The following is a 22,400-nucleotide window of genomic DNA, read 5'->3' as shown; positions in this document are numbered from 1 at the left end:
ACTGGAGGTTTGGAGGAGCTTGGCTTCAACAGCAAGAAGAAAAGTTCATATTTACCAGTGCTTTTCTTAACTCGTATACTGAAAGACTAAGGACAGTGTGACTGTTAAGAGACACTTATATGCTGTTTATGCAGGGCATTGACAAAGTTTAGTCTGCATCTTAGTCTTAGCAGAAGAACCGTACAGTGAAAAGTTGAGAATAACTCTTAAAATGAAAACTCCATTTTCATAGAACTCCAAAGAACTCCAACAGGAGTGAAAGTTTTAGATAACTCGTCTTTAGTTGTGATTTGAGAGCCAAAGGCTGAAATATAAACGGAGAAAATGACAGAAAGGCAGAAAAAGTTTAAGTATGGTATACGTTTGTAAGGTTGAAAGTTTTAACCCTCATTCTTGCCGGCACAGTCACCCTGACTGGGACTGGGCTTGCTTGTGTCACATGGTTGCAGCACGTGTTTGCAGTTCGGGTTCCTGTAGACTGTACCAAGAACTGGTCAGGAAAATTTAACAGCATCAAAGCACGTCTTAAAATCCTGTATTTTATTTTTCAATAAATACAGGTTCTTTTCTTACTGTCTCTTGGTTTTTGTTTTGTTTTAGCTATGGAGTTGCCCTCTATTTCTTGTTGCCTTGATTACACTTTTTTTAAAAAAACCCTCTTCCTCTGTTGTATTAATATTAATGCATTTCATCTGGGGAAGCCAGTGACATAGAGTGACTGTAAAAATGGCTTTGGAGGATTTTAGGTCTGAGGTGTTGCGCAGTCTCTTGTTTTTCACTCCTACCTGTGTACTGATTTGTAATTTATGCTAAGTGGCTGACACAGTCAAATGATTATTTCAGGAATGTTTCTAGAGCTAAATTCACATGCAGAAGAACTCTATTAAAAATAATAATCCTTGAATTTTAAGAAGTTGCTGCCTTCGTTTTTCTCACAGAGGCTCTGCTACTATAAAAATGCCAGTAGGGCATTAATTAGCTGTCAGTTATATTGCCTGAATTGAGTAAGGCTGAGTTTTGAATAGTCTCTGGAAGCATGGTGTGGGCAAGTTGTAGCTGCAGGACTGCTGGAGTTCTCTTTCCTCTTTCCAGATACCTCTCTGTGTCTTGTAGTGCGGAGTTGGAATAAAACCTTAAGCTGTAGTACTAATGTCAGGTGTGGAATTGCAGAAGCACCAACATTACTACAAGATTCATCTTTGTTTCAGCCTGCAGCATCACTTCAGGGACTGGGCATAGGTCACAGTAACACAGCTGGGCTGTGTGGAGTCTGCACTGGGGACAGCCCAGGTAGCCCAAGAGCTCAGCATCCTGGAAGGTCTCTCCTCAAAGCCAAATTTGCCATGGGCAAACCCTTTCTTCAGCCTGATTTATTGGGCTGGGAGCTGTATGGGAGAAAGACATAGAAGGGAAGCTATAAAAGGATCAAATATCTCTAAACGCCCCTAGAAGTGGAAAGATATTTTGCAGATACTCAGTATACTGTTTTCTGAAAAAAAACTCCACAAACTCAAAAAAAAAAAAAAAAAACCCACCAAAAAAAAAAACCAACCTCAAACAAACAAAAAAGCCCCACCCCAAACCAACAAACACCCAAGCAACAACCTTCTCCACCTAAACAAGGAGAATACCTGGTTGTTTGTTGTTTTTTTTTTTAGTTGGTCATGCTGTATATCTGCACTCTTCATAATACTTGCATATTTTTGCCAAAATCCAAGCTTTGTCCTTCAGTGCACAGCAAAAGGAGGTTCCTTTCAAGCAGACCTGGTGGTGAACACACTCACTGGTGGCTTTCCTCCTCCCACATCATTGCTTTAAGCATGTACATCCAGCAGATTTGACTGTCCCTTTCTGGGAGCTCTGTGAAAGGGCTCTAGCAAGAGAAGCTTTGTCTTGAAAGAAAACTGCACAATATGGAATTTCACAGCTTCTGTCACCTGTGAAACACTAGGTGACTTCCACTGCAGGTTGACTTCTCATGACATGTGACGTGCAGAAGAGTTTTTGAGTCCTTCCTAGCAAACATGGCTCTGTTCTTCTGTAGGCTGTGTTTGCTTCATAAGCATCTACTTCAGATGAGTTTATGCTGGCTTTGTACTCTTGAACTATGTATGTAGTTGGATGAAGCTTTTGTTTTGTTCTCAAAGGAATACTTATTTTTTGCAGCAGCTTCAAAAGAATCTGTCTGACCTGGGACTTAAAAATCACAAAAGTGGAAAAAAATCCTAGCAGAACAGATTGCTTAAAGCAAGTGTATGCAAGTTAGTTAGGAATTAGACCTATTTGTATCTTGCACTTTGACAGAACTTGATATGACAAAGGAGGACCTTTGTTAAAACTGTTGAACAAGACCTTGGAAAAGCCAGTGGGAATAACACAGAGTGGAAGAATGAGAGAGTAGAAAAGATCCTTGAAGTGTTTCCAGAAGCATTGTCTTTAGCTGGGTATAGATTTTCACATTCAATAATGAATTGGCCTGTTCCCTTGCTGACTGCTGGCAGAAACAGAAGAGCGCAAAAGGCTCCTAAACTATCTCCTTTGCTACTCCTACACTTACTGAGAAAAATCTGCTAGAAGGCATTTCCTGGTTTTTTCTTTCCTTTTTTAGCTTCTGGTTTATAGAGGGGGGACTCAAACATTGTCCAAAAAATGAAAAGCTTTTTTTTTTTTTTATATATAGAAAGTAAAATGAATTTGTGTCAGTTTGATTTCATTGGCTGCTTTTCCTCTTGTGCTTGTATTTAAATACTTAATAGTTTTTTCTCCACTCAGGAAACCTCAAAGTGCAAATGAACAAATGTGGAAATTACCTTTGTTGAATGGTTGTTCTGTAAAATAATTGAATGGCTTTTCAGGTTTTCCTCGTATGATTTTTCTGAAGCCACTTTGTTGAGGTGAATAACTTTCTATGTCTGCAACACATTCTTTGTTTTGTAAATTTGGATTCTCATCACGTGCTTAAGTGAAGTGCTTTGTGTGTTTTGATAACAGTTTTAAATTCTTTGGAGCAGTGGAATAAAGTTAGATGTAAAATGTGAGATGGGTATCTCAATTTCTTGTGAAGAGTATTTAGGCCATCAACTTGTCATGTTAGGAGTGTGACAGAACAGTTGTTTCAAATTCTTTACCTAATTTAGGTGTACATGTTCAGTTTGGTTTTGGTGTTTTTTTGTGTGTTTGGGTTTTTTGTTGTTGATGTTTATTCTTTATTTTGTTCGGTGGTTTTATTGCTGTTTGGGGTTTTTTAAAGTTCTTTGGAAGCACAAGACTTGTGAGGAGTAAGCTCTAGGCTAATATGTAAACTGGAATTGTCAGACTTTGAGTAGACCTAACATCTTTGGTATGTACACATTGGATTAGGAGTTGGCAGACACTTTGATGAATTGAAGTGCAGTTCTTTAGCATTAGTAGGACTTTACAAATAAGCTGTGTAAGTAACATAATTTTATTTTGATGTGCCAGATTTTATTTGCCTAATTTCCCACATGATGGAATGAATCTAGTCTTCACCAGCGTGGATATGTAAACCTTTTCAAGATGGTTAAGAACTGTGGTGAAGAACCAAGTGGAATGACAAGTGAGGAAACTTACCTTTATTTCTAGCTAATTTTTCTGCTATGTTATTTTGTTACCTGATGTAAGTCAGCTTTTTTAGATAAGAAGTCATCTAAAAACTGAAATCAGGTAGATGTTCTTATCCTTAGGAAAACTTAATGTTGAGCTCAGCTTGAAATGTTTGGTACTTATATAAGATATTAGCTGTGCTTAATGTACTCAAACCTATTAAGTGTATTGTTCATTGTTAAAACTGCTTAAAGCGAGCAAAATACAAATTTTAATTTGTATTCTGATTATTCCTTTGTCAGGAGGAAGCAGCCACTTCTGCTGACATCTGATTTGTACGTTAGAAAGTATGGTTTCCTGACAGAAGAGTGCATTATAGTTTTTAACAGCAGATCTTTATTAAATGTGCCATCAGTGGTGGTTTTGGAAAGATGAGAAAGGACCCACTGTGGGGCAACTCAGTGAAGCTAAAGATGTAAGTTCTGTGCCATTGCTATTTTATATGTATTACAAATAGGATTTTTTTTTCTCCAGTCCCAACTTGTAAGTATATATGTGCATGTGTTTGTTTTTTTAAAAACGCCAGAAGGTTCACATGGCCGTTACATGATAAATATTTTATATAGCTTGAAATTAAGAAATTGTTCAAAAACCCCAAAAGTAGACCAGACTAAAAAGCTGTCACCACCGCCACCCAATGAAAACCAAACCAATCTCTTTTATATGTATGGAGTTAACTACCTTAAGTATTCCGAGAAATTAAAAAATATATACAAATTGGGCAGCTTTGTTCATATTGTTTGACTCTTGTGTTATGTCAAGGCTAGAGACTTCCTCTGTCCTTAAAAAATGAAGAGAAGTAATACTGATAAATTATTTGCCATTTGAACTTGGTCACAGTTAAACCAGAAGTGTCTCATGCTGCTTAATGCTTTTCATAAACATTCAGTAGTGGTTAGAATACCTCTCTGATATGTTTGCTTAAAAAATAAGGCATTGTAATGACCTCAAAAAACTTTATTTACTGCTGATGGTTCCCTAATACAATCTCTTTGATTCAATGAGTTTTGTGAATACTTTTGGTATCAACTATAACTCAGTTAGAAAGTAGTTTAGTATTTTTCTTCCTCTATTCTGTGTGTTCTGCCTGCTCTTGAATACTACCTAGTTACTTCTTTTCCTATACTTGAAATGTTATATGTAATAGGACTTGCAGTCAGAACATGTTTTTCAGCAGCATGTCCTTACAGGATTGATCATTATAAGAGAGCTGGATTCAAACACTGACAACACTTGAAGAGTTCTGCTTGAAGTCTATTGCTGCACAGTAATGTCAAGGTGCATGAATAACTTTCAGAGAGGTGAATCAAAAAAAAAGTGTGATGAAAAAACCAGCTGCAGTTGTCTCAGCTCAGTCTAGCCAATTAGTATTTTCCACTATGGTTTCTCCTTTATTTTTGGAAGTCTGCTTCTTCCTTTTCCTGAGTATTGTTTTCCTTGTCATGCATTTCAGATTACCTTGACCTTGTTATTGTTTCAGACATCCGTCTGGTTTGTCTGTCTAAAGTCCATATACACATGATAGAAACTCCTGGGGATCCTAGAGTTGTCTGTTTTGCTTTCATAAATTTCTATGACTTGAAAACATAACAGTCAACATTCTGCTAAATGTTCACAGAATCACAGAATCACAAGGTTGGAAGAGACCTTCAAGATCATCAAGTCCAACCTGTTCCCTGATACCTCAGCTAAACCATGGCAATCTCTTGGTTGTTGGAAGAGATTGCTAGAGGATAATGGAGAAGTGCTGTTTGAATCTGACACTAATCTGGCATTGTCATTTGTGTGCCAGTGATCCAGGAAGGGAAGGACTAAGTGAAAATGGAAATGCTGCCGTTGATTTATCTGCACATGTTGAATTGATCACCACTGGCAAAATAACCTGTTTTATATAACAGGTATTTTATGGCCTACTCAGTAATTGTTATTGGTAAATAGTGATTCTTTGCTGTAATTTCAGATTTCTGAACCTTACTAAGGTTTGCTTGTGAATAATTATTTGTAAAAACTATAAATTAGTTTATTACAATCATCACAAGAATTCAACAGAGCTTTGATACTGATATAAAGAAAAAAGGGAGACCATGCTGTACTCCATGCTTGTATTTCAATTAATAAATGCTTTCCTTTTCTATACAAGATTAATACAGTAATTGCAGTTATTACAGATGCTGTAATGTTGTAACTCGATGTGTTCAAAGGCTTCACGGCAGAAATGGGGGGAGGGGGTCGGACAGAAACCTCTTCTTGCTTTATGGTTTATAGAGTTGTAAAGTGTTGTAACAATTGTAGAGTTGTAAAGTTGTAACAATTAAAAAAAAACCCCACACAGGCTGAGGCACTTCTGGATGTCACTTAGTTCAACCCAACAATCAAATCAAGCAGGAGTGCCTGAAGCACATTACCCAAGCCTTGAAACAGCCTGGTTCAAGCAGGGCTATTTGGTCAGGTTTTGAGAATATGTGCGGTTGCAGACTCCACAACCTCTCTGCCATTTTTAGAACTCCTGTTTATTCTTAAAATATCATGGGTGGGGAGAAGTAAGGAAAAAGTTTTGAAAGATTTGGTAACATGTTACATCTTCCATAAGAGGAGTAGCTTCTGAGTGGTAACTGAATGTAGATGTTCCATAATGTTAACTGATCCTCAGTAGCAGAGGAATATTTGTGAACTGGTCACCTGGCATTGCAAACCTTACTTTTCTGTATTTCTGTTTTAAGCTACATTCTATTTGTTCTCTCTTCCAGACACAGATTCCATGTCTAGTTAACTGGAAAATAAGGCTGCTCTATCTGTCAGCCATTTGAAAAGAAAAAAGGCAGACATCTAGAAAATGTTTTCCTGTATGCTTATGTGTATTTTTAATCTTTTAGCTACTTAAATAGAAGATGTGGAAATGTGATCATGTGTTAAATTTTTTCTGTTTGTTTTTTTTTTTTTTTTTTTTTTTTAATTCCAGGTCTGCAATTTCTGTTCGGTCTATCCCAGTTAGGAGGACTTTTTTTGTGATTTTTGAGCTTGGTGCTGTCAGCCCCGTGTGAACAAACAGAACAAAAAGCACGCTGGATATTAGAAAACAAAATGCCACGGAAGAGGAAAACTGGTGGGAGTCCTTCTCAGAGGAATGGCAGTTCTGACAGAACTGCTGTTGCTGTATCCCAGGGGGACCCAAGCCACTTAGCAGCACAAGCAATGCATTATATCAATAAGGAAGAGCTCTTCAACAGCATGTCAGAGATGTTTTCTGACCTGGATCCTAGTGTGGTTTATATGGTTCTGTCTGAATGTGATTTTAAAGGTAAATAATATACAGCTGACATTACTGTTTTGTTTCACATGCAGATAGCTCTTAACTGGTGCAACTCCAGGAAAGTTAGTGTGGGTGTTGCAATCATATTTGTGAGTTTAACTTTTTATAAGTAGGGGAGTAATAATATTTTGAAATTTTATAACCGTGTAAGATTCTCCAAGTTTAACAATGTTTCTGTGAGCCTGGTAAATGGAGCAGTGCGCTCCATAAATGGAGGTACTGTGTAGAGTGGATTATTCTGTGACACAGAGCAGGCAGTGGTGGAGTTGTGAGGAGAACCTAGTTTTTCCAATAGTTTCTGTGCCATATCTGCAAGATGCCTAAGCTGTTTCTGCAGGAGTAGTATTTTATGTTCTAGATCACAGTTTTTTGATGGTATGCCATATGTGGTCCTGGCAGCATTTGCTTTTCTGTGAGTACTTGAACTGAGCTTTTGTCTTACATTTATTTTGCATTGTCATCTTGTTGTGTCCACTGAGGATTAGTTTCTGCAGGATAAATTCTGTTTCCCATGTTTAGTTCTCATCAGCTTTGCTGGAACTAAGGCAAGGAACTAGTTTCTTTCCCTACACTCCGCTGACCTACATACCCAACTCTCCAGGCAGACCATTTTCATATTTATGCCCAGTCCCTCCCATTCTCCTGTGGTTTTAAAATTCCTCTATATGCAAGGTTATTTGTTTATGATAAAAGTACTGCATGAGGTGCAGGGGAATAAGCCATATATGGAGCATTTTAATGAATTTGTATTCATATGATCAGATGTGATTAATTGATTATTGTAAGAATATGTGCTAAGAAAGCAGATTTTGGTATTTTTTTATATGTATGAAAGGTAGGTAACTATTAAAAGGACTGTTTTTATTACCTAAATTGTACAGAGTTTACAACTTAAGAACAAATGTGAGAGTGCTGTTATAATTTTTGTTCATTTTAAAATGGAATTTGATGGAATTACTGATTCATGCTCCGAACTCTTAATAAGATTCAACCTTTACCATAATAACAATTTTATGTAAGCTTATTGGAGAATGCAGTAAACATGTAGAGTTCAGAGCCTTGTACTGTAAACAGTAGTTTAAAAATGGAAAGGTTAGCATATCTGAGTGCTAATAAGTTGTTTTCATACAGTAGAGAAGCTGGAAGGATGACAAAGATTTTGTTTAATGAGCGCAGATGGAGTCATACTTAAATGAGCTTAAAGTTTTTGCTACACTGTCTTTCAGGAAAACAGAAGCTTAGCTTTAGGGCTCAGATGATGTTTGTGCCTGCTTTTCATTTTGTTCATGTTGATCACTGGCACCCTCTACTCAATTTAGTGGCTTTACAAAGAATTAATGCAGATAATGGATTTTTCAGGCTATGTTAGATAGGACATTTTAAAGTGGGCCATAATGAACATGCTTTGCATACTTTTATTTCTTTCATCCTTAGTAGAGTTTTTAATTTATTTTACACTATTTCAGTTAGATTAGAAATAAGTATCCATTTAAACATCCAGCTCTAATATTTTTTCCAGTTAAAATTTGTAATTTTTAGATGGTATTTCCGTAGTAATTTTTATTAGGTTGTTATTTTTCAATATGTCTGTATTGAGTTCTGCCTTTATTTCTAAAGAGTAATGGATCAAGGGAGTTTCAGAAGCTATATTTAAAGGTGAATTGCTGAACTGTCTTCTGGTTGTTTCTTTAGTTGTAATAAATGCTTCCTCAAGTAAAGAATTGCATGTGCATCAGCTCGGGCTTGTTTAGTTGACCATACTTTATTCTGTTTATCTTACCCAACAGTAGAAAATGCTATGGATCATCTTCTAGAGCTGTCCACCCATGCCAAAGGAGCAGCATCTTCAAAAACCTTGGGTTTTGATTTAGCAGCATCATCATTACCTCTTGTTAATCAGCAAAGATCTATTGCAAATGAAGGAATGGGGGAAGGTGCTGCAGCACATAGTTATTCGGGAGCAGCAATAGAAAAGGTCCTGTCACCTGGTGTGCAGCTGACTGGAGAACTGGATTCCCTACTAGAAAATGCCTTTCAGAGTTACAGCTTGAGTGAGGAATTGCCTAATTCTGCAAACGACCAAATAGTATATGAGCACCCTGTGGAAGAGGATGGTTTTACCAAATTTCCTGAGTGGGAAAAACCTGATTCGGTTTGCAATGTCCTACTTTTTCCACAGCAAGCAGAGACAAATACTGAGGTTTTAGAAAACTTCTGCTGTTCCCAGCCGTCAGTGAGTCAGCTGAGCATCCAGACAAGCTCACCATCTGCATCAGACAATTTTGAAGAGATACTGGAAGATTCTGATTTGTTGGAAATGCACGTTCAACATGATGTGGCTTCAGCAGTATATAAACTATCAAATGGAGAAATATCGTGTGAAAATTCTGATCAGACACAAGATACTGTTTTGGATCAAAGTAGTGTGACTGCTGCTTCTTGTGGGTCCTCCCAAAGACCTATGGAACTTGGAGTAGCTGTTACTGGAGATCCTAATTCAGGGTGCCTGGAACAACATGAAGATGAAGTGACTGCCTTTAGCAGCTACCAGAGTGCTTCTCTTCCAGAGGCATATATTTTTCCTGAAACATCCAGTTTCAAAATACAAAAACCTGTAGATACTCAGCAAACTCAGCAGGGTTATAACTTAAATTTTCCTACACCATCAGGTCAATCTCAACAACACTGGAATCTCATGGCTCCTGTGTTTTATCCTTCCAGTGGAAGTCACAGCTTTGTAATTCCTGTGGCTGTCAGTCCAGGGCAGTGGAGACCTGTTTCTGACTGTAGAACTTCGGAAAAAGGACTTTTTCTTTCCTCCCCAGTGGTTTCAAATGCCTGGGATGGCAGCTCTTCTCTGAAGGTATGGGGAAATCAAGATAGAAACTCAAAATTGAGCCTCCTGCAAGCACAGCAACCACCTGTTTGTCACATGATGAGAAAAAAGATGCAACTAATAGGTCAAGTACTTGTTCTTCTCAGAGGTGTTCCAGGATCAGGAAAATCATATTTGGCAAGGTAGAACATTTATATTGTGAGCTTCTAAAAAAAAACTGCTTAATTGTGTACAGGATTTGGCATAGGCAGAGGCAGTTTTCTGACACTTGTAAATAGAAATGTGTAAACCCTAATTGCAAGCTGCACAGTACACACAGTGTGATAGGTAATGATAATTGCTGAGAGCAGAGTTGCTTGCAGGTCCTTTCCTAGTGGAAATTGAAATAGAAATGATAAGCTTTAACTTCTGTCACTGAACAAAGGAGTTTGTCAGCAGAGCATCATTGCTGTAGTGTTAGGTCTACTGTATTCTTTCAGTCCCAGTTTATTTCGAGTGGCTTTTTTTGAATAACACTGATGGAAATATGCCAGCTCTTTACAGGCAGAAATTCCGCTTTCACTGTATAACTTTTATTGTAGAAGTAGTATATGTGAAGCTTCTTGGGGGTATTTTTGACTCGTTTTCTTTCTGAAAGCCTAGGTTGAATTAAGACTCCTTTTGACTGACACCTGAAACATGTGATGCAATTAAGACAGGATATTTGTTAGTGTGAAAATATATCGCTACATGTAGATGGAAAAATACCTCCCTTGATGTTTTGAAATGAGAGACTTGTAGGGAAACTAGATCAGCTCTGTCCCCTAGATAATCCTCAGCCTTTGGAAAAAACAAAGGAGGGAAATTATTATAGATCATATTTGCTTGGAGGTTGATTTTTTTTTTCCCTCCTCTTACCTACCTTACCCATTCCAAATAATTTTAGTTTTGTGCAAGAGACTAAAAAAAAGTATGTATGGTAGTAGACATTGCAGCTTGGGAGAAGAAGGGGGAAAAAGCTGTTTATTTCTTGATCTTTCACAGGAATTTGCTTGAGGATAATCCAGGTGGAATCATTCTTAGTACTGATGATTACTTTTACAAACATGGACAATACCTTTATGATCCTGATTGCTTAGGGGAAGCACATGACTGGAACAGGAAACGAGGTGAGATATAAAAAAGGGATTAGCTTGCTCACAGTTCAGTGCTTATTTGCTGTTCAAAAATATGCTTGGCTTGTTACGTGACAAGCATTTATCCCATCATAGAAGTATTTTTTAATATGTATGGAAAAAGAATATGAGCACAAACTCAGAAGTCATCTGTTCATTGTGTGTTTTGCAATTAGAAATGCCACTGTCTTTGTCAAGAGTATGTTTTGTCCTCAGATTTTATCATGGTATGTATTTTGGGTAGTGTCCCATTTCTAGAGTGGTTACCTACACCATCTCCCAGAAATATTTCTTCAGAGATGATCCATAATATGCATATGCAGTAAGTAATGAGGATACAAATAATACACAGATATCTTCCTGCTCTTAGTTATCTTTTTTCCCTCTTGTACATAAAATTGTTGTCAAATTTAAACAAAATTACAAGAGCAAGAATAATAAATTATTTTTTCCCAATTTCATAATTGGATGGGGTTTTTTTGACAGTGACCTGTGCTAAACTCACCATAGAACAAGTTTTTTAAGCTTTTACTTGCTAAATTTGAACCATGATCCCTTTTCTGCTGTCAAATTTCTACTAGTGGAGAAATGAAATAATAAATGTGGGATTCAGCAAGAACTGTGATTGTTCAGACACATTGCAACATGGCTACAGAAACATGATGCTGTGTCTCAAAGTTAGTGGTTCTATACATTTCATTAATGTGTATTTAAATTACAATAATTCTTTTGATTTTTCATATTTTATACAGTTTACAGAGTGGACTAATCTTAAGACTGTTATAAAGCCAAGAATTTTGTATGCAACAAAGAAGTCCACTTTAAGGTGATCATGTAGTTTTTTTAGTTTAATTTACTGATCGATTAGTCATCTTGATGCATTTTACATCTGCATTTTCATTCCTTGATTATCATACATATGTTAATTCAAAAGCTAATGCCATATCTCAGTAGCTTTACATGTGAGGGGGGGGGTTCTGAAATAAGGGGCCTTGAAACAGGATCTTGAAACAGATCAAGTTATGGCAAGAGTTCTTTACACAGTGGTTAATCATTATGGATTATCTATGTAAAAATAGAACAAATTTAGAGCATGAGTATTAATATGTTCACCCTATTGTAATGAAATTAACTGTATTACATTGTTTTGTACATGTGTATTTTTCAGCCAAAGAAGCGTTTGAAATGAGAATCTCTCCTATAATAATTGACAACACTAACATACAAGCATGGGAGATGAAGCCTTATGTTACTTTGGTTAGTATTACAATTTGACCAATGTGAAAAAAGATTATTGTCTAGCATGGCAACAACATAAGTTTTAAAATGGGAGTGTCTTTCACAGTCCAGCTGCTATTCCACAAGGAAGTCTGGAGTAAAAAAGCCAGTGTTGCATGGAATCATATTGCCCAGTGTCATGTTGTGTTGCCTGACTCACTGTCATGTGGTATATGAGCATTAACCTGACCTAGTTACCAAAAGCCAATGCCAAGTGCTTTGTTCTTGGGGCCAAAAGCAAATGTTGTTGAAGAAAGTGGATTTTGTTCCTCTTTTATATGATCAGTAAAATTAGAAGCTGCTTTAAAAATGCAGTCAATACTAATGAATGAGTGATGTGTGATGCTCTGTAAAACTTGAAAACTCAGTTCCATCCTAAATATGACGTAGAGCCAGATACCAGTTGGAGGCTAGAGTTACCAAATATTGCTAGCTTGCTTGAAGTTATGCAGATTTTACTTAATACTTTTTTTTTAAGTGATCCACCTTTTCACGTAATAGTTTTAAATGGACATCAGCACTTTCAGAGACTAGAGTGTGTTTTGCTATTGATCATGGACCATATTGGTTGGTAGTTAGAACAGCATTATTTTATGAAATTGGTTCTGATTAACTGAAATAATACATTGCAAAAAAGTATTATAATGTAGATCTGGGATTTCTCCTTGCCTGTTACAGAAACACAGCAGAGTCTATATAATTGACAGCTTTTGAGCAGATGCCTTACATATGCTGCATGTGCTAATGGATTAATGAACAGTGAGACTTTAACACACATAATTTTTGTTAATAAAATGTTTATTTTATTATCTTTGCATTTATTAGCAACTGTCAGATTAGCAGTTCTTTTGTAAGTTATGTATTTCATTTTACTGTATACTGAAATCAAGAAACACAAGACTTCTTGCAGAAGTGCAGTGTTTGGTACAGTGATAAGAATTTTTTCTGAAAGCAGGAATGGGGAGAAACAGCACAGTACTTGCAGTGTTTCACCTGATTAGACTTTAGGCTCCTTTTCCGTTATGATGAGACTGGACTATATAGGAGCCACTTACTTGCAGCTTGGTCAAGTTTCCCATGTGGCAGGAAGGCTGTCCACAATAGCTGTGCTAATGTATCTGAATTGCTTGTTTTGGAACTGGTTCACATCTGGTCAGCTCTGAATGTAAGCTGTGCCCTTTCCTCTGTCTTGGAGAGGCTGTGTAGACATGTGCATGCTGTATCTGGAAAGAGGAGATGTTTTGCAGTATTGTCTCAGAGAAGACACATCATGGCACATGTTTAATTTTATAAGAGATGCATATACTTTTTTTTTAAATTTCAGTTTATGTAAACTGAAGTGCAACAGTGAACAAAAGTGTTATTCCAAATGTTTAATAGGTATCAAAAATACAAAAATCAGCTTTGAAGAAGCAAACTATGCACATAGTGTGCTTTTTCATAGATATAAGAAATGGGTGATGTGGCATGTTCTGTTTTATATTTTATCTCTTTTATTCAGGCTCAGCAGTTCAAATACAAAGTAATGTTCCGAGAACCAGACACTTGGTGGAAGTTTAAACCAAAAGAACTTGAAAGGTAAGAATGTAAAGGAAAATAACATACTAGACAGTATAAGCTAAGATTTTAAAAAAAGTATAGTTTAGTACAATGGCTAGTGAAGTAGCAAGGTATCTGTCAAATTTTTTGTGATAATAAGTAGCTTTTTAATGATGTTTTGTGGACTTTTGTTTGTATGTATGTATGTATTAAAAGACTTTTGTATGTTTGTATGTATGTATGTATTAAAAGATCTTTTGTCACTTCAGTTATGTGCAAAAGGTACTGTTAGCAATAGACACTGTGATGTTTTCATTATTAGAGTGCTTTGCATGTAAGGTTTAGTGACTGTTCCCTTGGGTTACTGAGGTTGCAAAAATTATGTCAGGTTGGGGCTGTTTTTGCATCCTGGTCTGTTGCTTTAGTTGATGTGTTTCTGCTATCATGGAATTTAGTCAGCACCTCGTGGCCTAAGAGGGACCAACCTCTGTGCATCATCATTGTTGCTTACTTCTTCTTTAGCAGGACCTTCTCTTACTTGGGGCTGAAATTGGCAAGACATAAACCCTATGGAAGTGAATAATAAAACATAAAAAAACATAATGAGAAAATTGGCTAGATGCCAGGTTCAAATGTTATGATCGCTGTCCAAAGTGAAGGCTTATGTCCCCTCTGGGGAGGGACTGCAGCTCTTTAATGTCCTTTTTATTACTTGGATGCTGGGACAGAGTGCACTCTTAGCAAATTTGCAGGTGATATGGAACTGAGCAAGAGTAGTTTATTCAGCCTTCAGCAGAGATCATTGAAGAGGGATAATTCTGTTGTTTTCAGCTACCTTTTGGAAGGTTAAAGAGAAGACTAAAAAGAGTTGTGCAGGGATAGGACAAACCAAACATCATCAAGTTGGAAGTCTAGATTACATAAAAGAAAAAAGCCCAACATTTACTTTAAAGGTGGTTAAGTACTGAAAGTAAGAGTTTGCCCAGAGAGTTTATAGACTTTCATTCATTTCAGATATTCAAAATCAGACAAAAAGCTCTGGGCAACCTGATCTAGCTGTATTTCCTCTGAGTAGGATACTGAAGTATAGGACTGCCAGAGGTCCCTTCCAACAGATGTTATTTTGTGATTTTGTAGTATTTGTTGTCATCTGAATTTGCATGTTTAGCTTAAGGTTGGCTGCTTTTTATGTGAGGTAGGGTAGATTATTTTCCTTCTTAAAATAAAAGTTAAATATTTCTCTTTTACTATCCTTGGTAAGATTCACTTGTTCTAGATGGAACTGCAGCAAAACACAGTGCTAATTGGTGCTTAACAGAGTAAGTGAAAATTTCTGACCAAAGGGTGTCTGGAATAATGGGTGAATAGGTTTTCTTCAAGGCTCAACGAGTTCTTAGTTTAGCAAAACCAAATAAAGAAGACTGAATTCAGAAGTCTTCGGTACCCAGTTTTATATCCTGCATCGCTGTCAGGATCTGATATAGTGTGTTTTCTGAAACTTATTTGAGGAAGATGCATTATTAGTACAGTTTTGGATTTTAGTATTATGCAAAACATCCAACGGCAGTATGGGTAGACCAGATGGAGTGGAGAAGTGGAGCAGCAATTTATCTGATGTGTCCTGTTTGCAATGCCTTAGTGCACAGATACAGAAAGAATTGCTGTTTCACAGATTTTTATATGTCTCCCTGAATTCTTTGGTTAATCTTGCTGTAAATTTATTAAATTATTCTCTTTTGTCATTGTTATACACAAATCTGAAATGGCTTTATTTTTGTTTGTTTGTTTTCAATTCATAGGAGAAACATACATGGTGTATCTAAAGACAAAATCAAAAGAATGTTGGAACGGTATGAACGCTGCCTTACTGTTAGATCAATATTGGATTCTTCAGTTCCAGACAAATCAGAAGCTGCTGGTTGGAGTGAAGATCCTTGTCAGGAGGAAAGCCAGAGGTTAGATTCTTTCATTAGCTTTGTAGCATCTAATAAAAGGCTAAAAATGTAGGCTTTTAGCTTCTTAGCAGCAAAACCTGGATGATAGTGTTGAACGGTGAATGCATTAAAGAAAACAGTTAAGTAACACCAAAAAATCCCTACATAACTTTCTTAATTTTTAAGAATTTCAAGATTTTCCAAAATGAGCAGTCAAGGGATCTAGTCAACTTTCCAATGCTTTTGAAAACCTCCTATTACTTTTCAAGAACCCAATCTTGACTAACTTTCTTTTATCTTAGAAATGTGTTGTTGGATCTATGCCATAGATACAAAGTACTTAAAATCTGTAAATTGTTTTTTAGAATAATGTAGTCCCAAATAAGAGCAAATTACTATTTCCAAGTTTGTATGTTGATGTTAGGTTATATCTTGGTGGTAGAAGGTGAATTCTTTGTGCAGTAGTAACAGGTTTTACTTGCTCTTCAGTATGCTTGATTTAAACTTGCCTAGGTTTCCGTTGGTTGTATCCAGGACTGTTCTTAGCTGCCAGTCTGGATCGTGCTGTGTATTGCAGTGCACGGTGTCCTGCTCAGGAATGGCATTCCCCAGTTCAGTGCCCCCACTGGGACTCCCAAACCACACGCTGCTCGTTCGCTCCCCCTTCCCTTTCCTGCTCCAGCAACGATGTGAGGTGGTACAGAATAACCTCTGTGTTCTGGCCAAACCAGGACACATAGGAAATCAGATTTTATTTCACTTATTATTTCACTTGGGATTTGCATGTGTGATGTATTTGAAATGATAATTAATAGAATGTAGTTGATTGTGAAAAATGGTTTGACAAGAAAAAGCACATTCTCTCCTAGTTAATGTCTAGACTGTCTTTAGCATTAAGCCAACAGGAGAGAGCAACAGTCATTAGATAAAAGTATATTTACCAGACTTGCTGATCTGAATGAGGAAGTGTCTGGCAGCAAAGTGCTTTGATACAAAACTGAATGCTGAAAATGGGATGGGGGAAGATTGGCTCCTGAGAAAGTGTTCTTAGCCCTGTGCTCTAGTAAGAAGGGGATACTTCCTAAAGAAAGTTCATCTTTGCTTATCTCCTTTTTTGTTGAGGAGTGTTGGAGTTACAGCTAGTTATAAATTTGTTTTCCTCTCACTAGAAGTCTAACTAGGTTAAACTCTAACTGGAGTTAAAAATGTGGACAATGCTTTAAGAAGGTTTGAAATGGGTTTATATTTCATTCCAATTTGTCTTTCAGAGAGAGAGAGGCACATTCTGATATAAAGGAAGAAGAATATTTTGCTTCTGAGGTGGAGCCTATTGAATTAACTGAAGTTGATAAAACTTCTCCCAGTATTTCTCTAACATTAGAAAGTAGTTGTGACCCTGAGCATTTTCAGAAAGAGGAAAAAGATATGGAAAATATCTCAGTGGAACACAATTCCGAGAACAGCACTGTTCAAGATGACTTGGAAATTAATTTATCAGATTACATCAAAAGAGAGCTGCCCTTAGAGAAGAAAGAAGGAAAGGGATTAAAAACAGAAGAAAATACTGAAGCAGAAATGGATGAGGTTGATGTGATTCCAACTGAAGAGATTGTGAACTTACACACAGGTGGAGCTGAGGAGCACAGTGATAACAACAGTCTCAAAGTTCAAACTGCAGTTGAACAATTGGGCAAAATACGTATGGAACCAAAATCAACACAAACCAGTAACACGCTGGAACCAAGCAGTTTGGCTTTTGACGCATCAGGAAAAACAGAACTACTAAACTTTCTGGGTGACTGGCCTATGGAACAAACAATGGGACAGAGAGTCAAAAGATCTAGAAGACTAGAAAAATCTCCTCTGAAGAGTGATAAGGAAGGTGAAGCTCCCAGTCAGCAGCATTCTGAGATAGGCAAAGAGCAAGTGGACCTGCCTGAGACATGTACTGTTGAGAAAGGACACGAGGACGAAAATCTACCCTGTAGCTGCTACTCTGTTAGTTCAGATAAAGTTACACCAGAATTGCAAATGTTAGGATATTGGCCTGTCTCAGCCTCATTAGAACAGAGACAGCAAAGGTCAAGGAGAATGAGAAAGACAAATTCAAATCAGTGTGATGAAGACAGAAATACTGAAGATGACACTAACATGAATGCTCTTGAAACTGTACATGTGATTCATGGGTCACCTGTGAACACTGAAGAGCAACCAGATACAAGGAATTTGCCTGTGCACCTAGAGGAAGTAGTAGCTAGTGAAACAGTAAGTGAGGAAAAATCCCAGCAAAGTAAGAGAACAAGAAAACATCACAAATTAGCTCTCACTTTTACAAACAGCAGCTTGCCACATCCCAGAGACGAGGACCACTTGTCTAAACTTAACTTGGCAGAAGAGAAACAGGAAACAAACTTTTGTAGGCAAAAAAGTAGCCATTCACAGACTGAATCACAGGACTTCGCTCTCCTGTGGAGATTAGAAAAGAAAATGCTTTTCCCTGAGACAACAAAAATACTGCATGGCAGGTTAGATGGCTTCAAACCCAAAGACATAGATAATGTCTCAGATTCTCAGGAAAAAATACCCTATCGAGTTACATATGATAAAAGTACTTTTGTGGAGGAAAGTGAGCTTATCAATATCGATGAGTCTGAAAGACTAGATACACTCTGTAAGCTCTTTGAGTCTGTTTCATTTGAAGCTCTGAAAGATCTATATGAAAGATGTAACAAAGACATAGACTGGGCCACAGGTCTGCTGCTAGACTCTGACGAAAAGTTACGTAAAGCTGTTGATACTGAAAGCTTTCAGGAAAGCGAAGCTGAGCCAGTGGTTGCAGACCTTGATTTCAAGGCAAGTATAAATTATGTTGAGAATCGCAAAGACTGCAAACAAACCCCACAAGTACTTGGGGCTGGGGATACCTTTGAGACTTTAGAAGGCAAGGACTCATCACTCAGCATTGCAGAAAGTAGGGCTCCCAAGACAGCTGTGACAAGTGCGGATGTTTCTGACTCAATCACTGCTACCTCATTGGATAAATCAGTGGAACTGAAAAATTCTGTGGATTCGGCCCCTAGAACTAACACAAGCAACTCAGCAGCAGGTGTCATTGAACTGTCCATTTCAGGAAAGCAGAAGGGAGGGAGTGAGAGTCCTCTTGAAGAAACTGTAGATAAGCCATCACTTTTACGACTTGATGCAGGTTTGCCTCATGATCCTAACACAACTTCTACCAATTTGAAATCTGAATTAAACAATGAAAGTGACAGTAACCCTTCAGAAAGCAATGCCAAAAATTCCGAAGGGACTGGTTTGTTACTGGAAATGGATCGTGCACCTCTGGTTGGTCCTAGGAGCAATAAAGAACTGGAGATGGATAAAGAAACTCCGGAGAATTCCAAGGAGATATGTGGTAAAGAAGAAATTGACACTGCAAGCTGGGCTGCAACTAAAGCCAAGAGACAAGGCCTTATACCAGCATCACATGCAGCCTTCAGTATAGATTGCCTAGAACTAACATTGCCTCCTGAACTGGCACTCCAGCTGAAAGAGATATTTGGACCTGTTGGCATTGATGCAGGTATGATGTAATTATATACATGTTTTTATGGAAAAGAAATTATTTTACTAGGAAACCTTTCTTTCTTTGTCTGTGCTTTTTTCCCCTTCATGCTTGATTTTTAGGGAATAGATTCCTGTAATTCCTCATTATACTGGTGGTTGATGTTGTTAATGCAGAAATGAAACTGAACTAAGCATGGCATAAAATACAAGTGCAGTAGGGCTACCTTCTGCCTTTGTCTTTTTGTAGATGCACATACTTCAAAGTAAAAAGAAAATATATTGGCTTATTTGTATTCTGAGCAACAGGCCTTTGAGCTTATATTCAGACTCTGAAGAGATACTCAGATCATAAGGAATATGCAAATTGTGGCTGATTTGAAGAAGAAAGGGAAAAAAACCTTCAGGCATCACTTAAGTTGGGGAACAAGAAGATGGATGGTTAAGGGAGATGAAATGTGGCTGTACTTAAAAGATGACAACAGACCAGTCTGCTGGCAGATTATGGTTAAGGAAGCCATAAGCAGCTTGAACATGCATCTCAAAAGTTAAAAAGTGATAGAAAAAGGAAAAAAGAAAATAGGAAGAATATACAGCTTGATGTTTTTCTCTCTTTTTCCCCCACACTTTTTCCTTTTTTTTTCTCATTTCCGTTTTTCATCTTGAAGATTGCTTTATGTGAAACCCTGGATACCTGATTTATTGGTGGGTTTGATTACTGGCCTCTTTGCCTTATATGCCTACCTCCTTAAAAAAAAAAGTTTGTTTTTTATAGCAGAAAAGTGTTTTATTGTGTCTGAAGTATGCCCAAAATTTTTATTTGATGCATACATACTTCTTGGTTTTTTTATATTTGAAAGGGTGAGAAATACCCTTTTTAGGAAAAAGAGCTTTTGTTATGATACCATGATAATTTCTGCTGTTTCCTTTAGAGTTTGGGGGGATGCTAGGAGTTTGTCTCTCTGACAAACTCCTGTGTTGGAAAGGAGGGATGTGACTGCTGTTGGGCTGTGGTGGGTATGTTGTACAGAAAAGCAGTTGCCATGTGGATTGCAGTGGAAAGGGGAAATCACAGTTTCTTGGATGAAACTGTTGTTTCCAATTAACAGTGGCTTTGTAAAAGAAGGGTCTGCTGGAAAAACTGAAAACAGGTGAAAAAATATCGTCGTTCAGGTAGTCATATTTCAACAATATACCGTTAATGTTAACTTGTTTCTTTCCTACCCTTTCAGAGTTTTTGAACACCTGAAAACAATTTCTGTGGAATGCGTTTTTTGTTTAGAATTTTTTTTCAGGCATGACCAGTTTATGTAGACTCTCCAAAGTTAAAATTCATAAATCTAGGATACTGTACTTTAATTGCTTACATAAGGTTTTATAGAATGCTTTTAATGAATATATTCTCTTTGTTCCCCCAGGATCACTAACTGTTGAGGATTGTGTGGTTCATATTGATCTGAATTTGGCAAAAGTGATTCATGAAAAATGGAAAGAATCTATTCTGGTCAGTAGATTTCCTGCTTATGATATGTTGTGGCATGCCTGTATTTTGTCTGACCATTTGTCTGCATATGTCTTGGTCTAAAGGTGTTATCTTGGCAAGAACAATGATAAAATGTAATAGTAGTTTTTAAAATGTGTGGAATGTATCAGTATGTCATAATCATTGGAGCTATTGAAAGATGTTTTAAGAGATATCATGAGTGCCTCATCATGAAAACAAGATTCTTAAAAAAGAAGGATCATAGTGCACAATTTCACTACAAGATTGATGAATTCCACTGGCCAAAAATACTTTTTTTTTTGACCTGTAAAAATAATTATTTTATGAATTATTCTCTATACAAAACATCTCCATGTGCAATAATTGAGATGAGTTCTGTAATCTGTGTTCCTTTACAGCTCTGTGAAACTTGGAATGCCTTTTGGCAAACTTTTTGTTTAGTTTATATAATTATGGCTATGAAGTCTTGGCAGTGGGGCATGTTTCTCTGGTTTGATGTGTTTTTAGAAAGATAATTCTAGCTTATAAATTTCACTTCATAATTATTTTTCCTAAATATATTTCTTTTAAGATACTGAATCTTTGAGAAATATTGCAAGACCTTATTTTGAAACTGTTTTAATTAGAAGCTAACACTTGCAAAGTTTTCCTGCAAAATTCATAACTTATAAGATCCATGATTTTAATATTTTTATTTAGAAGCGTCAGAGGAGAGATGAATCGTGTAAGTTGACTGCAGAAGGTATGTTGTATATTTCTTTTAATTGTAAAAATACTTAATGTTCATTATAAAAGCATTTAATTATTTGAAATTTAAGGTTGCAAATAACCCCATCCGTTGAAAAATGACGACTTTATTTATTAGGCTAAACTTTATTGCCTTTGGATCCATTTACCAATCTCTTATGATGGTGTGGGGGAGGGGAGAGGAGTTAATTATAAGCAGAATCACTAGTTCCAGATAAAGCCTATAGTTTTGTGTCATTCAGAAAACTTAGAGAAGCTCTGGTTGAAGCAGACAGCTGTTTGGTGGGAATTCTCTGTAGCAAGAAAAGGAGGCCAGAGAATTACTAGCAGAGTAAGATTTCTGCAGGTGAGGAAGGGAGGTCAGGAGTACAACCTTGACATGTTGTTCATCAGAGGTGATTTTAGCAGGAAGATGGATGCCTTGTTCAAATAGTGTTAACATCTCTTGCAATCCAGTTTTCATTCAGCTCCCAGAAGAAATGTCCCTCTATGGCAGAACCCCACTGCAGACTTGGACTAGTGCAAACTAGTGACCAAACAATGCTGTTGCCATTAACTTGTAGAAGCAGAAAACCAGATTGTTAAGCATCTGTCCTTAAGTTGTAGAAGAAAGGCAGGTAAACATAGGAGTCAGTAATTCTTTTATAAAAGCAAACAACCTCCCACTTAATGTATGTGCAAGGTGATTTACAGCTGTAAGATAACATCTTAGCACTTGAAAATTTTGTGAGGAAGTCTGGTTTTCTTTGTTTCACGAAATAGATAAAGATGATCAGACAGTCTTTGGAAAATGGAAGTGAAGAAGGTGAAAGCAATGTGTTAGTTTCTGTTTTAGCATTAATAATCTTGTTTTGACAAAACTCAAACTGTATAGGTTGAAAAACTTGTCTATTATTTTGGCATTGCATGT

General features: G+C 37.0%; 1 protein-coding gene across 2 annotated transcripts in view; it reads left to right on the top strand.

The window, feature by feature from the left end:
• The window catches only part of N4BP2 (NEDD4 binding protein 2), a 36,018-nt gene that overhangs the window by 820 nt on the left and 12,798 nt on the right, over positions 1-22,400 (top strand). Inside the window, exons 2-12 of one of the 2 annotated variants that reach the window (XM_053975510.1) lie at positions 3,463-3,577; positions 3,867-4,039; positions 6,584-6,922; positions 8,722-9,952; positions 10,794-10,918; positions 12,093-12,181; positions 13,704-13,780; positions 15,541-15,696; positions 16,944-19,258; positions 20,658-20,743; positions 21,443-21,485. In XM_053975510.1, the coding sequence (XP_053831485.1) occupies positions 6,706-6,922; positions 8,722-9,952; positions 10,794-10,918; positions 12,093-12,181; positions 13,704-13,780; positions 15,541-15,696; positions 16,944-19,258; positions 20,658-20,743; positions 21,443-21,485 (4,339 nt within the window). In that variant the 5' untranslated portion in view covers positions 3,463-3,577; positions 3,867-4,039; positions 6,584-6,705. Of the gene's footprint in view, positions 1-3,462; positions 3,578-3,866; positions 4,040-5,426; positions 5,523-6,583; positions 6,923-8,721; positions 9,953-10,793; positions 10,919-12,092; positions 12,182-13,703; positions 13,781-15,540; positions 15,697-16,943; positions 19,259-20,657; positions 20,744-21,442; positions 21,486-22,400 lie in introns of those variants that run through there. The other variant, XM_053975511.1, reaches the window with a different exon arrangement.

Source organism: Vidua macroura, chromosome 4, assembly GCF_024509145.1.
Source record: "Vidua macroura isolate BioBank_ID:100142 chromosome 4, ASM2450914v1, whole genome shotgun sequence".
Classification (NCBI taxonomy): Eukaryota; Metazoa; Chordata; class Aves; order Passeriformes; family Viduidae; genus Vidua; species Vidua macroura.
This window is presented reverse-complemented; position numbering and strand designations above follow the sequence as displayed.